Source organism: Lissotriton vulgaris, chromosome 1_1 (genome assembly GCF_964263255.1).
Source record: "Lissotriton vulgaris chromosome 1_1, aLisVul1.2, whole genome shotgun sequence".
Lineage (NCBI taxonomy): Eukaryota > Metazoa > Chordata > Amphibia > Caudata > Salamandridae > Lissotriton > Lissotriton vulgaris.
The window spans coordinates 1,490,528,429-1,490,546,033 of record NC_141685.1 but is presented as its reverse complement, the minus strand read 5'-3'; the positions used below and the strand labels follow the sequence as shown (position 1 = coordinate 1,490,546,033).

General features: G+C 40.2%; 1 protein-coding gene across 6 annotated transcripts in view; it reads right to left on the bottom strand.

Moving 5' to 3' along the window:
- Positions 1 to 17,605, bottom strand: part of PHTF2 (putative homeodomain transcription factor 2) — a 589,432-nt gene that overhangs the window by 169,193 nt on the left and 402,634 nt on the right. For 3 of the 6 annotated variants that reach the window (XM_086967374.1, XM_086967375.1, XM_086967376.1), the window contains 3 exons: positions 17,140 to 17,304; positions 7,015 to 7,207; positions 1,676 to 1,834 (listed from right to left, as the gene is read on the bottom strand). In XM_086967374.1, the coding sequence (XP_086823500.1) occupies positions 1,676 to 1,834; positions 7,015 to 7,207; positions 17,140 to 17,304 (517 nt within the window). The remainder of the gene's footprint in view (positions 1 to 1,675; positions 1,835 to 7,014; positions 7,208 to 17,139; positions 17,305 to 17,605) is intronic. The other 3 variants (XM_086967378.1, XM_086967379.1, XM_086967381.1) reach the window with 3 other exon arrangements.

Here is a 17,605-nt window from a genome sequence, read left to right as displayed (position 1 = left end):
TTGGAGGATTCTTCACATGTCAGGTGCCAGACGGGTTTGAGGGGGAAGAGGATAATTCCGGGATGCTTCCAATGACCCAGGAGAATCCAGGGGACTTCTTTTTCCCCAACTACAAGTGGGAGGGATACTGACCCCCTTTCTTAACAGGGGAGAAGTGGGTCCTACAAACAGTTACAGATGTTCACATAGAGGTCTACAGATTGTGCTTTCAACAAAAGACCCAGACCGTTTCTGTTCTCTGGCAAAGAAAGTTCAATCATTGACCAGGAGGTCGAAGCTTTCAGGAGTGTAAATCAGGGCCCTGCAGCCTCTGCGATGCAGGGGCACTCCCAGCCTTGCAGGAGCCCCGAACCCTTCAAAGGGAGTACCAGATTCAGCCCAATGCCAATGATTATCTATGAGAAATGGGAGACACGGGGGCACACATCTCGTATCCATTTTCTATTTCAATGGGAATCCAAAACCAATGATTTACATCTCACCACCATGTACTTTCCTATATGATGGTCAGCCCATTCCCATCAGTGTCCCTATGTCCTCAATTTCAGCAACGACTGTACAGAATCTGTGGCAGTTTTTCTCCTGTTGTTTGACAATTCAGAACATCAGCAGTCTTCTCTACTTTTAAATGATAACCTGGGCCCATTGTCTGCTGGTGTGCGTTTCCTAATGGCCTGATGGGCTCACGAGGTCTCCTCCTGATATAAGATTTCACCAGAGCCCCTTTTCTGGGCCCCCTTGAACTATTCCAGTCCATGCTACCCACTGTCAGGGGGCCCACAACTTAGCTTTCTCCGCTTTCGTAGTAGGCACTCTGGTACTGTGCTATGGCTTCATCAGATCAGGCTGGAAGCACATAGCCAATACCCATACCTCCCCACTTGGCCTGTTGTCTGAATGATCATCTCACTGCTGCACTGGAGCTCTGACTGCCTCGGTTGTCCAGCAGATTCCCACCCTACCAACTACATCCTGTTGGGTGAGCCCCACGACATACTGGTGTGTCTCAAAGATGCTCTCTAACCGTTTATACAAATACACAGCTCATCCCTTGCCTCAGCTCTGGCAGGTCGGTTTGTTCACTGGTCTTGGCCTGTCAGATCCTCTTTCCAGCTATCTCCTCCAGCAAAGTGTCAAATAGAGCTCCAGAATACCCTCAGATTATGTTAGGGACCATGTATATTTCTGGATCAAGGCAGAGTCAAATCAGCAGCCTGTTCCAGTCAATCAAAAATCATCCCCAACACAATTTGTATCTGAAATTTGCAGCACTTATCTAGACAGCCGAGGATCCTCTTGAAGACACATCTAACACTCAGTGTTGCTGGGAATTGCACCATGCATGTATCTGCTTAATAAACCATTTATTTTCAACTACTGTTTTTTTCACAACTCTTTGAAAATATAGATTTTTTCCAAAACAATTTAATACAAACATGTCTTGATAACAAAAATTGTACAGTAAAACTTTGCGAAAATAAAATAAAAGTAGGAGAAACCAATATATAATTATAGTGTGCCCACATAAATATAGAACCTTCAACACCAAGACATATGATTCCAAATTGTTCATTACCATAAAAGCTTTTCAAAATAAAGATACAAAAAAAATAGGATAAATCAAGATTTAATAATTTTACAGTAAATGCATGCATATAAAATGAAATTAGCTCACTTCAGTAGTGTAATGCTTCTTATAGGGGTGTAATTTCCTGTTCCGAAGCACACTTTCGCTACAAGCACGATCCACATTCCGACGGTGTGTATAACCAGTTTCAGGGTCCTCTTCACTCGAGACTTCATCGGAGACATTGGTGACTATTCTTTGGGCATCCTAAAAAACACAAAAAACTACTGTCAAGTATCTTTGCAATATTCCTTCTCTACAATGAGTGCTGCATACTTGTCTTAACAACTCTGCTTTTCTGGAATTGTTCTGCTTGCCTTGGTTTTTAGACTGAATGAACAGTTTCAAACTGGACGTATCGATCAAATATTTAAAAAATGTAATAAAAAATAAATAAAATTGAATGCCAGCGCACGGCCTTTGTGTATTTTTATTGCCTACAAAACGACTTTTTGTGGTCTGAAAAGCCCTCACAACTCTATGACTATAAAGACGTTCGACTAGACTTGCGACTTCAACCATCAGGAGAACTTTGGCATTTATTGTGCTGCTAGAGACCGGAGGGAAACCTAAAGACAAGTGGTTACAATCTTATCAGGTTGACTAAGCCTTGCATCCTTATGAGGCTTAACAAATGAGTGCCTTAAAGTTGTGAATTAAAATGCATTTAATGAGTGAATTGATTGGCTTTTGTAATGATAAATGTGCCTGCTTGCAACAGTACATATGGCTACTGGGTACAAGGCACTGTTTCCCAAGTGTCCATGGTGGGAGTACCGAATGTCACAGGGCCTGCGGTTCCTGTGACCAGTGGAGAAAGTACCCGATTACAAATCCTGATTTCTATGGGAGAATCAGGAAACTTTTGTGGGATTTAAGCGTTGAATTAACTAACTTCAATGCTTTTTTTTGGTGCTCAGAGTTTTTGCTTTTTTTTTATAACAGGCTTTGGACAACTACATTACTTGGTCAGATTATCAAGCAGAAAAGGGAGAAGTCCTCAATAATTTGAGTTCTCCAGTTTGCGGATTTTGGTGGGGAGGGAGACACCTGGAGTGATGTTTTGATTCAAATAAAGTAAAGCCAGACAACTCTTACATCAGATGGTTATAAGGCAGCATCAAAGGGACAAACAGGTACAGAATAATACTCTTTCCTGCTCGTTCTGACAAAAGATTAGGCCCCACAGACATTTGAGTGGCCTGTCACTCATCTCAAACCACCACCATCAAAAGTGTGACAAGCTACACATATTTCCTAAGGCCTCTTGATGTAGATATTTAACAGATTTGATTCAGGCCTCATTTGTTTAGTGAATTTTCTATAATAAATAGACCCAAGTTATAGAATTCCAGAAGAAAATCTCTCTAATCTCTCAGACCTAGAATCATCTGCCATCAACTGTGCAGTTTATCCAAAACCTGGTATGCGAGGTCGGGGAAACCGAAGACCGGTTCAAATTATTTCATTTAAGTTCCATGTAGTTAGAACCAAATAGTAAGTAAAGTATTCGTGAGAAAAAATAGCAGGAGGCAAATGGATTAAAAAAAAAGTAAACATAACATGGTAAAGTTTGGGATTAGAGGAAGAGGCCACCTTAGAGTGGGGTGTCAAGCTTAGGTATTGGGTGAAAATTGGATTATGTTTAAGGTTAGGAACAGTGATTAATGTGTAAAAAAGTACACAAGCCCAAATTGTTTTGTTTGAAGCACAATGCCAAATGAAAGGGCTCCTGAATACCAAAGGTGCTTAGCTTTCATTCCACCTCATCCTCTTTCTCACTATTCTCACTTTCTCTCTTCTGACTTTGGTCAAAGTCTGGTGAGGAAAAATAAGTTCTGGTCCCCAAACATGAGGTCAGGCCTACCATCTACAACTGCCAGCACAAAGTAAGAAATCATTAAGGATATGAAAATACATTTTAGCCAAAACACAGATTTTACCCAATTGAATCAACCCTCACTGTTTTAAATGATTTTTTTATTGAGGAAAAAGACAAAAATGTACCTTTTTAATGCTATCGCTCTAATTAATCCATGTTTTCTTCCCCTTCTCCCACTCCCTTTGAAAATCCTTCGCCCTTTCTACACGATACACATCCAGCTTGCTACAACAAATGAAGACTCCTAATTGTTTTCCTCTCCTATTTATCCCTCTCACCCCTGTTCTCTATGGTTGTTGAATAGTTAAGAACACTCACTGATTAAGGACAGAGCAGAATTATATAAAACCGTTACATTAACTGCAATATAAACGGACATTTCTAAGTTATATTAGTACAATTTGATATGAACCATATGTAATACAAATGAAATGCTTCAAAATACTCACACAAAATAATAGGCAGTAACATTGGCAGGAAGAGGGGGAGGGAGAGTAAGGAGTACAGCTTCTGAGCAGCAAAACCTAGGGTCTTTTGGTGACTACCAACAATAAGATGGATAGGCTCAATCAGGCTTAGAGAATGTCGAACCCACTTGCGGAAAGCTACAACAGGTGCTAGGTGGCAGAGAGTACCTTAACATGCAAAGATATTTATTTCTAGCTGGTACAAGCAGAACAACCCTTGGTAGCTAAGTGAAATGCAACTATGAAGACACACATTTACATGATTCCTATAAGAGAAGTGGCCCTGCTTGAAAAACATCCTGGCCCAAGGAGAAAATAGGTGAAAGGTATTAGCCAATTGAGCTAACATAAAGGAATACGACTTTGAGCCCAAGTGCTAAGTTACAGCAACCAACTTTGAGTGCCAACCGTCGAAAGTAACAAGGTACATTATCTGACTGACCTCATCAGGACCTATCTTATTATCTTTAATCAGTCACTAGTATAAGCATGTTGATCATTTTAAAACTGAAAACAATGGCAGAATTAGGTACAGACTTGCTTTTGATACACAGATGCAGTTTTCAGCATTCATAGAACGCTAACGATTAGGCTTGAATTACTCAATCAGGAATTAAGCCATGCAATGTAGGGAAGGTACAAAATCAATGTGATGAAAGGAGTACTTAAATTAATCAAGGCCACTGGCAATTGCTCAGGCCAGATCTCAATCCGCTGCATTTCAGCTAGTAAATCACTTTAGGCAGAGACTAGCCATATGCAAATCAGTCTTGACAATGCTCCAGCAAATCAGTCCAGCCTGAACTGCCAGGCTAGGACCCCTCCGGGAGGCAACATGAACCACCCCAGACTGGTCTACTTAATTAAGCCTTGTCAGTGATATACAGCTTAAGGCCTCTGGCACGGAAAGCATGGGGCTTACATGTAGGTATACGGGTTCTGCAACAAAAACAAGTGGAAGGAATTAATCTCAGTCACTGACGATCCATCACCAGAGACCAGCCATTTGCGCATCAATTTTGAGACATCCCAAGTGGGAGCAGTACAGCCCGAGCGGTCACACCTCAGTCTGAGGTAGATTGTAGTCCCTAAACAAACTTTTCAACCTATTGCAGTATTTAAAGCCATGTTGCAATGAGTAGCTGACACTTCCTGGAACGAAATAGAACGAACTCAGTTGGGAAGATCTCAGTTTTAGAAAATGACAACCATTAAAGATAAAATGTTCTTAATACTGTTATGAGTCCCAATGTACCCCAATATAGGCCTAGGTAGTTGCGCGACCTTTTACCTACATTTCTCCTACCTTACTCTACATAACAGCTTTGGTTCTGACCTTTTACCTAGTTAGGTCCTGAATAAATGTTGTGTTGGGGGATCTGTACACATGAAGTTTTAACTGTTATATCATGTATCATACTCTATTAATTGATGGTAAGTTTTTAACCTTATGTACTTTTAGGGATCAAAAAAAAAAGATTTGAATAAAGTTTTTGGATGATGATAAAATGTCTTTTGGTTTTCTTCGAAAACTAGCCTCATTTATTATGCATGATGATTCTTATTATGCAGAAGATGGTAATCCTGCTGCAATACTAACTCTGTACAAAAGTCACCACCATTGTCATCCTTGGCCGACAGGCCCACAGTACCATGACATCTATGTAGAAGCGCTCGGAGTACCTTTCAGGTATAGAAGTACCACATCTACGCTGGGCAAACCAGAGAAGCTTTCATGCTGACACGAGATGCTGAAGTCCCTGCACACAGACCCTCCAGAACGCTGTAGCCTGACATCCCTCACAGTGTGTCCAACTCGAGACCAAGTAGGGGTCCTTTGTTCTCTCGCATCAGGTAATAGGGTTGGCTCTTTCCTAGGGGGATTCTTGGCTATACACCTACATACATACATGCTAGGTATATTTAGTTAGGATTTGCATCTTAAGAGTACTCATGATTACTGTCATGTATCTATATGCCTGCATACATTCACTGTTTTAGCACCAAGGTAGAATTCAACCTTTTATTCACTCTGTTGGTGCTTATAAGCGTATATATCTGTTTCTGTATAATGGTTGTTGCAGCACACGTATTTTATACTAGAATGACATGGGTTCAATAAATGCTAATTGAAAACATCCCCTCCGTTTATTCTGTACATTTCTCTGAGCAAGAGTGAAAAGTAGTAAACAGTTTCCACGATCCCAGAGAGGTCAGGGTTGTCATGTTAGATAGTTACTAGAACTATTCGCTCCTTGGTAAGGTTGTGGGGCTTATAGTGGCAATGTGAGCTTGCTTGTCTACAGACTAACATATCCTTTGGGGGTGTCTGGAATCAGTCTGGACACCAATCCCTTAGTTTATGTTGTCTAAACTCGTGCAGATCCTGTATAGATTTGTAGGAACTACATGATAATACAGTTTTAAGTGCCAGACCTGTTTAGTTCATCACATCCAAAGGTATTGTTCTGCATCAATGAAATACTGGAGCAGACCTAACCTAGCAAGTCCACTAGGTCCCTCAGTGGTTCCATCAATTTATTAACTATTAAAAGCAACAGGGAGAAAGTGCAAGGCTTGCAACTGTGTAAGATGTCAAAGAGCAGTCCATGGCTTATCTAATTCAGTTAAGCACCGCCACAGGATTCACAACAATTTACACAAAACATACTGAAAAATACCAAGACTCCAAGTTAAGCTTCTTGCACCCCAGGTAATATAGGAGTACCAAATAATCTCTATGAGCAAGAAAAAATACAGGAAACTTAGAAGGCTTTCTAAACCAAAGCAATACTGAGCAATATTTTTCCCCCCATGTGGAGAGTGGTCAAAATGATTTTGAGCAAGAAAAGTAAATAGGCCCTTTTCATTTACAGAAACAAAATAAAACAAGTAGTCGCAGGAACAATACAGTTGCTGAAACACATGAACTGACCATCAATATAAATGCCAATAAAGATAAAGAAGTTTCACTTTGGTTTTCTTAACGTCTTGTATGCAAGATTTATTATATTTTTGACTGTATACGGAAGACCTACATTCTGATGAACATGTGCGTTTCTCGCAGTTCCTGCATTCCAACATGTCTCTTCAGATCGCAACGAATCACATACATGATCTTGGACGTGAGGACCATCTTCGCTCCTCTTGCCTCTCACCTTGCCGTCAAGGGACACGTAGCCGTTGTCAGTCTCCGTTGATTTATCAATAGAATTCTTTGCTTTGTTTGCACTAAACAGAAAACAAATTCTTCACAAATCAAATCATGGTCCATGTATTCTGCATCCTTTTATCAGATGTCAATAAAGATATAATTAAAAATCAACTTAAATATGAATGTGCTTCAAAGTTACCTTTTTGAAAACCTTTCATTAGTGTACTACAAAAAATATGTTCTGAAAAAAGCATTTGTACAAACTGAAAGTTTGAAACTAAACAAATATACAGCAAAGAAAGAAGAAAATTAACTTTGCAAAAGAAAAAATAAATTGCTGCTCAAAATGTCTCTCTTCGTAAAAGAACATTTGAGGAATAGATTCACTTTTTTGGGAGTGAGGTGCTGCGAAAATGAGATGGATACAGGTTTACCAAAATATTTTTACATTTACGTGGTATTCCCTACACTTCAGATGCACCCCATTTTCTTTTCTTGCCCTATGATTGACTGGGGAACTACACACATTAACACCAAGGTATTCCATCCCCTGCTTGCATTATTGCAGGGCAGCCTCTCTCCTTCATCCAATTGTAGGGCCACCAATGATCCTTCAATTAGTGATTGGTCTTTACCTCCACCATCCTTGCTAGCAAAGGGACATGATCACATTCATCAGACACACAAAATATGACCTTGTTTCCACCTACAGTAGTGGTGGGCTGTTCTCATCTCCTTCTGTGATACAAAGGTTTACTTCTTCCTACATCTTTGGCAAAACGCCCACCACTCCCAAATACAACTCCCTTCGCAACAAGCGATCCTCCTTGACCTACTTTGTGCATTATGGCGGCCGTGGTAGAAGATGCCTACATTTATTTTGTAAGCATTTCAGTGATTGTGCTGCTCTTTCTTGGCATATTGTGGACATTTGAACTACTATGGTGGCCGTGGCATAAAGTGGCCCTCATTCGCATATCGTGGTCATTGTGCGCATTGCGGTGCCCTGGCAGATTTTCTGTCTTTGCAAGTGGTGGCCATTCCAGTAGCAACCAACAGAGGCACTGGAAAAAAGTGGAACACCAGACCCCCGGGGCACTAATCATACTTACTAATCAAGTTCAACTCTTTGTAGTTGTGCTTCATTTCCTCTAACAATCAAACTTAGAAACAATGGGGATCATACACACCACTCTTTTCATCAGAGTATGTCTTTGGAAACGGCAACAGCAACAACTGTTTGGCTGTACTCTTAACCAATGCTATGAACTTCTCTCTGACCACCCAATAACCTACATCATCTCTGGACAAAAAGTACAGCTTCATCAGATCTGGTGAGCCACATAGCTCTCAAGCACAATGATGAAGACATTATCATCCTTTAAGCTAAATCTCCCATAATGTACCTCTAAACCTCAAATGAATGATGCCACAGTGCATTAGATGAACTGTTCAGCGCATCTCATATCCTGATGTGTGTACTGCAGATTGAAGAACTGGTGGCTATCAACTGGTACTGCACATCTAAGCCAAAAATACTTTGCTACATCTCCCTCCATGGAAAGGGTTTGGTGTTAGCCTGAGAACTGCAGAGATGATAGGTGCACATCCAGCTATGTAAGTAACAGATCTGGATGTATCTAAATGTGGGAAAAAGAAACATCCAGGATCTGAGCCTCATGGTCCGAATACCTTACCGAATCATACAATGATCAGTTATGGGACTCATTGCCTTTCCTGCCCACCTGGACATTTAGGTAATTCCATGTCAAAGCTGCAGTAACATACTTTTATTCCTACCCGGCGGGAGAAAAAACAAAAGCTGCTCCCACCGACAGCCTGCACTTAGGATGGGTGCCGTCAGGGGAGCAAGCTGGGCTGTGGGGGCTATGGACCTGCCCCCACGGCTTCCAGCAACAGTGTATGTAGGGAGTGCCCCAATGGGCCCGAGGTTATCGACTAAAAAAGGAACCACTTTTTAAAGAAAGACACAGGCAGAGCAAGAGTGGGTATATATAAATATAAAGTTGCCTCACCACTTCACTATTTAGGTGGATGAGTCTGATCATTAAAGGTTTACTGCTCTCTCCTAGTAGCGACCTATAGTGCCCTCCATGGATAGGAAGCTTAAATTCATCTCAGCAACTGTTAATACCACTTGGGGCGTATCCCATTCCATTGTTATTTTGTACACCATGGCACCTCAGTTTGGACCCGGCCATATGCAAATCTGTCTTGATCCTGTTTCTAGGTTGCTTGTATTCCAGGTCCAGGAGGACCTGACTTGGCAGTTCAGGCTGGACTATTCCCAATGGAGCAGGAACAAGACTGATTTGCATATGGCTGGGTACAAACTGAGGTGCCACAGGGGGTTAAAACATTGGATTGGGATGTGGCCTGAGCGATTGCCAGTGGCTGGGATCAATTCAAACAATCCAACCATCACTTTGTTATTGTTCCAAGGGCGGCAGAGGAACCATCTTCAATTTACAAAAGTGGCGAGGGGCTACAAGGGAGGACAGCAGCCTCTTAGGGAAGTTTTTTTTTTTTTAAACGGCAAGTCTTCTGGGTCACTGAATGCATGACCCCAGAGAGGTTATTTTTTTCAAAGCACTCCAAGCTGGAGCTGTATGCTCTTCAGCTTGAGTGCGGGGACCTCTTGTGGTTGGTTCCTTCAAAGCTTTAAAGTAAGACTCATCCCACATTTAGAGTTGATTGAAAAAAAATACTTAAATGTAAAGAGTTTTGTGAGAATAATTATTATGCATTGCCATGTGTGTATTTATAAGGATTACTTTGGAATATGGTTATTGGTAAATTATAGTTTTGAGTATTAGACAAAGCCAATAGGTTTACTTTATATAGGGTGACGTGCTGACTCCTTGTTTAAGTCAGCAGACCAGTCTTTTAAATGTTGCTGTTCTAGCTTTATGACAAAGCCAGTAAGTCTGTTTTACTTAAAATGACATATGTTTATACTTTCACTTAACATTTAAAAAACCCTCAGGAATTCACTGGAAAAAAACAAAGGTTAACTTTGACGTTATAATTAGATCTGGTAATAATAAATGACTTTACATAAAAACCTCAAAAATTCACTGAAATAACCAAAGGTTAAATTGCCTCTATAGTTAGGTGATAATGTCAGTTAAAACTTAACGTTTTTCAACTCCGAAAACACTGAAATTCACCAGTTATGTTTAACTGAAGTAACTATAACTCACACCCTCACTATGCATGGTTTATGACCTTACACATTACAACACTCATGTTATGTTCTTTGATATCACTGATAACAACTGAACTGACATCATTGATGATAACACTGCACAGCAGAGGCACCAGTTATAGTTACTTCAGTCAACTATAGATGGTTAATTTCAGGTTTTTCTTTTTAAACGTTATGTTTTAACTTACATTATCACCCAACTATAAACAACAAAAATAATATGAAAACTTACCTTAATGGTGATTAAAGTCCACTAGATCCATTGCCCCCCTTTGTAAAACCTTGTTGGAAACATTGTTTCTCAAGCAGCCCAGATTTTTAAAAAAGCTTCTTCCGCTTTCAACTGCTGAATAAGCCTTTGTTGGACGTACCCCTCTATATGCCTGGCACCCCAATTCCTTCCCACCATCCCTAGTAGCTCATCACCCAAGAAGCGCTTTCCAAAGGTTTATACACCATACCTAAACATTGGTACTTAACCTTTTTCATCACCATACGTCAGTGGAGATAACTTGGCGGGACTTCTGAAGAAGGATGGACACTGACTAAGAGTACTTTAAACACCATAAAGGTAATTTTTCATTTCTCTGATGTCTCGTTATCGCTCCTTACCAATTTGTTAGGATAAAAAATAAGTTAACAAGGTAGAGTCAGGATGAGTTACCAAGTGAATGATCAGGATTCTCTGTTAGAATCTGACAACCAATCAAGCTGAAGAGCATCTCTAAGAACCTCCTAGACCCTTGCCCATACAGGAGACCAACTAAATAAGCATTTAACAATTGTGCCCCCTGTTCATAGTGCAGTTTTGAGTGTCTTTTCATTTATGAAAGAGGGTTTGGAGCACTGCTGTGTTCCTCAACTCATCTAGAGGGTCTTATTGTGACCAGAAAATAGTATCCACACTGTATTGTTTGGTGGGTTGTGCATTATTGAGCGTCCAACTGGATTTTAAATTCCTATTGGTGCATTGACCTTAGTCCTTGCATCAGGGTGTTAGAAATCTGACCCTTGCTGCTCTGAGGGGGACCCTCAGATCATGACACCACAGTTGGACTTTACCAACAATAGGAATGTACTTTGTTATTAATGCCATTTGGACACATAAGCCTAACAAAACAATAACAGAGTGGTATTTTTAGAGAATACATCTATCGTATATGCAATGATTTATGTTTGAATGGGCTATCAAATAAAATTGTGTATAGAAAAGTCAAATTTGTTTTAGGGAGTTCATCTTTTTATTACAGCTTAGTTCTAGCACCAAAGTCTATAAATTTGATGCCGGTGTAGAGCAGAGTAACTGTTAATAGGCAACAACCGATGCCCTGAACTAATAGAACTATGTGTAGCAGGATTATTTTCAGCACTCTCAAGGACTTGAAGCAATTTCGTCAATATGGCTGTGAGATAGGCTCCATTTGTGTCAACCCCATGCAGATCCAGCAATATTGCCAGCACAATCTTTTCCATCCCCAGTACTTTCCCTAATCTATGTAACCACTCCTGTAATGTAGGGGTGCAATATTTCCCCCAAAGATTGAGGAGTCAGTTTTACTGTCAATAAAGCAAGAGATGTCAGTAAGGAAAATGTCATCTATTGCATTGGTTACCCTTTTCTAAAAGCTTTGGATTTTTAGGAAGGTCCACAGCAAATCCACCAGAGTCCCCTTAACACCATATCCTCTTCAACATTTGTTTCAGTTACTTGTGTCCCTATAATTTTCTTTGATCGGGTGTGGTACCACTAGCTTGTCTGCTTCACTATCAGTTTCTTTTACTGGTACTACATATGTTGTGTGGGTGCTCTGATATGTATCTGTGCCAATTCATTATTGGTTAAATTGTGCACTATTTCTTTACCCCATCTAAGTTGCTTGAGAGTCCTTATTTGTACCTTGCTTTCTGTCAGAATTTTGAAAAAGGGATGTGATTAGTCTCTCGTCTATTGCCTTCAAATATTTGTGTTTCAAATTTCGGTAGTTCAGCTGCAAGGCACAGACTGCGTGTAGTCAATCTAATCTTGAGTTGCATTATCCTATGCCTCACTTGCCAACAGAGGTAACTTTCTCCCTTTGGGATCCCAAAATCTTTTTTCAGCATCTCGCTTCCATCTAAGCCTGGAATGCCCGAGTGCCAAAGCCTGGTGGGAACATATCATTATCAAGGATAGGGGGTGAAGGGTGATGGGAAAGAGGTCAGTCCTTTCCTAACTGCAATTTTGTCCAATTCTGCAAGCATGGACTCACTGGTTAGAGGCGGCAGACCCGAGAGCAGAGGACGGCCCGGGACCAGGGTTCGATTCCCAGCGCGGCAGGTTTCTGGACCAGGGTCAGCGGACTCGATAATTCTCTCGCCTCGGTGCCCACTCTGATCAGCGATCACACTCGGCAACTCTGGGCATTAGCTTGCCTCATCTTCACTAACGGCCCCACCAGACCGCCGGGGATGCCTGGTCTCACCCTGGAGATACCCATTAAGGGACCATCTCTCAGGGAAGCCAGGAAGGGTTTCGCAGCGGTCGAAGCGCCTTGGGACCCTACGGGTAAGTAGTGCGCTATATAAATGCCTATACATTCCTAAGATTATTTAAGATGAAGATTTGTGAGCTTATTGCTGTGACATGTATCCAGAGCGGTTGGATCCTGTCCTCTTATGTGTCCCTTCTAATACTTTCAGTTGCAATTCCAGGTGTTCCCGCACATCTGTTCTGCCTCCATTGTCAACTAAGGAGGCAGCTGTGCCATCTTTTCCATGCCTTCAGAGCATACTCACATGTACTGCACCAATATAATTTTTCCAAAGATATGACTTTATTGCCTCTGCTACAATTTCTGTAAGGTTTGTATTGCAGGGATTGGTCTCCTTCAATGCCCATTGTCCCCTGAGCGATGTTCGCTTAACGTCTGGATATCGATCGAGATTCGGTTGTGGTCTGAAAGTGTTAAAATCCCTATGATATATCTTTGGAGGGAAGAGGGGGCCAAGAAGTGGAGGGAAGAGGGGGCTAAGAAGCGGTCCAGTCTTGCTTAAGTTATGTGCATTGAAATTAATGAAATGTTATTTATTGGGCAAGGAAGCAAATTCGCGCCATCTCAATCTGGAGGAGTGCCAGGCAATAAGTGATTTGAGGATCCTCAGGATTAACTTTCCCTTTTGGGACCAACCCTGCTTGATATCTCTCTCTGTCATATTGAACTCCTGTTTACGCTGAACAAAGTATTTAACTTCTCATCCAATAAACATGGCTCTTCGAGTACAGCCCCCACTCCCTCCAACTCTGGAAGGCTAGTGCTTGTAGCACCTGGGTGAAGTTTGGGTTGTGATGAGTGAGTGTAAAAGGTGACTGATATGAAGTCATGCCCAATGACCTGTCTAGAGAGTCACAAGTTTGCTAGGATATACATTTTGGGTCTGGTATTTCAGCGTAACTACCAACAAAATCCAATAGGTACCTACATGCTATGGCTTGGTCCATGAACATCCATTTGTGTCTATTTCTTGGGCTGTCCATGCTTGTAAGAATGCATGTAGGGAGCTTAATATCTCCACAAAACTGTACTAGTCAGATGTACTCTGGCCCTAGGATGCAACATAATTTTTCTAGATACCTTGCCCTCTTTCACCCCTACACAAGGGTTTTAATTCTCCTTTGAATTTGTCCCATCTATTTTTGGATGAACACAGGTAAACCTGGAATAGTTATAATTATTAGTTAATATGTTCATTTTTACTGGTGCCAGTCTACCAGTCAGGACAATGGTAATGATTCTAATTTGTTTAAGTCAGTCTGAATATCTGCCTTAATTGGAAATCAGTTAGCCACAACCAATCTGGAAAGAGAAGCCATGAGATGTATCCCAAAGTATTTAATATATCTGTGTCTAGTTGCAAGGGTATTGAAATTTCATTGTGTATCAAATTAAAGTGGGGAAATGAAATGGTTGAACGCACTTGCTCTGAAATACTGACTGTGACACTGACTTAAGGGAATTTCAGACATGCTGTGATCATATTGTACTTCGAACTGGCCTCCGCCTTCTATGCAGACATCTCAAAGCTAAGAGTCAGTTGAGATGAGAGGCTAAGAAGGGCACTTACAGATATTGAGATGGAAAGGGTTTTGATGAATACTATTGGTGGTGTATAAAAACCCTCGATTTAAATGTACCCAATTTAACTATCACACCAACCCTAAATGAAATGCCTCCATGTACCAATGAACGTCCGTAGCCTAATGGAGAGGACAGGTGGCGCAAGCACATTTTTTCAAATGGTGTGGGACTGACAAATGATCCGGCAGTCCTGGTTGAACAGAAGTGTCCAGTAGTGAAATAAAACTTAACTCTCTCATGTGTTTACTAGGATGCATGCCAAGGCCCAAGAATGCTAAATGTATATGTGGGTTCATTGGGTTAGTATTGGTAATTGCTAAGGAACATAGCGATGCAATGCAAAGGCTGTAGGGCACTGTGCACCAAGATATGGTAGCACGATATTCAGAAATGGGTTCGAGCTGAACTAATGGAACTGAAACAGAGTGCGTAGAGAATTGGAGACGTAGCAATTATAGATTGTGACTCTATACTGATAGCACTGTTAGCCAAATTAGAAGAATGACCACTGGACAGTATGCGTTTTATATTGGTTATTGATTGTGATATATACCCATGTGTTAATCTTTAGATACATCCTCTGTACTCTCTCTAGATGTTGTAGGCATCCACGGGTCGGATGGAATACAAATTAGGCAGTTATTACTGTTAACCGTTGATATGTTTATAGATTCTCTTGAAGCCTGGATTACGGACAGGCTACTCTACTTTAACTGGCTCATAGGGGAACGTTTTCTTGCTTTCTTGTTTCTAGAAGTTATGCAATGATTTGCACAAACATTAAGAGACCTAAGAAGCATGCTGCCCAGGAAAAATGTGAAGATAAGGTATGTAAAAAAAATTAGTTGTGTGCTTTTCATGGTGCTTTTCATGGTGGACTTTATAAGAATGGTGTTGCGCTAAAGTTAGCAGTAAATTAAGCAAATTAAGCAAATCTTAGGGTACGCAAATATAATCAAGACTTTTCAGTGATTGCTGGATAACTGACAAATATGAAAACGGGCCAATACTGCTCCATGTTTGCATCTCTGATACTTTTTCAGAGCGGAGTGTGCTTGAGAGGTATTTGGGCAGTAAGTGATTTACGCATTAAATTATAGGCCCACATTGCAAAGTACAGCAAAACAAATAAAGTCCTGGAGGCGACACCCATTAGCGAACTCCCCGCCATCATGTTTAGACTAAATTGCAAGACAGTTTGAAGGCACTTAAACATGAAGCAAACCAGCAAAACTCAGGAAATTCATTGATAAGGTAGGCCTGTGGAAAATTCTGCAGAAATAAAGTTGTCAAAGTAGAGAATGGTCATGGTGAAAAGAAAGGGAGTAATTTTAAATATCTTCTTTAAACACACTGTGCACAGCTATAAAACAAGAGACTGCAATTTAGTCTTCTAAAAAACATATGGTTTTGCATCCAAAATTGAAGACACTGTGTGAGTCAAGCTAATATACACATATATCTATATGTCCAAAAAAGTTTCCTGCACAAAAAATGGTAAGCATTCAGTCAGCTGGCACAAATTAATTAATAGACAGTTTTTCACAAGTCAAAATTCAATGTATAAGTTTCTACTGGGAAAAAGTTGAAAAGCATGGGTGTTAACATTTTCAATAAAATACGAGACTGATTTGTACTGTTGAGTGAGTGCTTGCGATTTCTTCACTACAGGAAAATTGTTTAGATATATGGACCGGTTTCTTGTCGCTGTCGACAAAGCGGTGGCAAGAAAATACTTCTGCAAACATGCCCAAAGATCATAGTACTTCATGCCTAGCTTTACTAATTTAACCTGTTAGAACATGCATGCATTTCTATAATTCAACGAAGGGGCTACAAAACAAGGAACTCAAACCTCGTAAGGCCTTTCATAAAACGTTTGCCTTTTTGTGTTAGAAATGTAGCTTCATCAGAGTTAGAGGATGGACACTTACAGGCAATCCAAACAGTAATGTTGTTATAGCATATTAAACTCTTAAGACAAAACACAGAAACAATGCAATATACCTTTTCTCTTCAGGTTATCACTTTTGAAGACATTCCACTTTTAAGGAACCCAATGTTTCCCTATTTATTCGCCCTGAAATGTCATGCACATTATGTCCTTCCAGTATAGTAGCCAATAAAATTTATTTGCCTTTATTGGATATTTGAATGATGACAGTTATGTCAGTACATCTCGCCAACATTGGCATAACAGATTCCACTGTTCAATAACAAAATGAGAGAGTGCAGAAGGAACAATCTAGTAGACAATTCAGTGCCATGGGCCCATTGTGCTGGTGCTATCTTAATCATTGTTATGACAACTTTATAAAATAAAGCTGCAGACAAAGCAAAATGACAACAAATAAAGGAAGAGCAAATAACTTAATAATAGTGATACTGTTTAAATCTCAGGCTTGCAAAATGTCAACGTTTTTTAACCAAATTTTTTTTAATGCTTTTGCAAGATTATCCTGTTGCAGTAAAAGCAGAAAATACAATTGCCCACAAGTTAGTTGAATACATTTAGAGAGTGTAATTTCTCTTATAAACCTTTAAGACAAATATACATTTGGGAATCTTTTTTTCATTTTTAATGTACTACCATTGATCAATGATCTTCTCAAGAAAAGGGATATTGCATCTCAAAGACAAACATACTCTTAAAAAAAATACAAACCCGGATAAATAGAAAGCAGCATGCCAGATATCCCTGAAGACGGAGCCAATACTGTAACAGGTGCTTGTACCATAGCTCTGCATGGTCCCCTCTTGTGTATTATCTGTAGTGCTAGAGCCGTCGCCTTCCCTATGCACTTCCAAATGTGCTGCTTTTCTCAATTTCCTTCAGCAGAAGAAATAAAGTGGAAGGCAACTTTATCATTGTTAACCATCACTGAAGCGACACTGTTCGATCACCCAACTGATCATTCAAAAGAGGGCTAAAACATTCTCAACTATTGCCCGCTTTCCTACATATCTAGATTTAAACATGGTTACCAATTTTTGTCTCTTATGAAACAACACTGTCTATGCTATACAGTCGTACACGATCAAACAAATAAAGAATTGCAGTCTTAAAGAGAGGTTTTATTCATTTTGATGTGAAAAATGACAAGTTAATTGTGACATTTTGAAAGATTTAC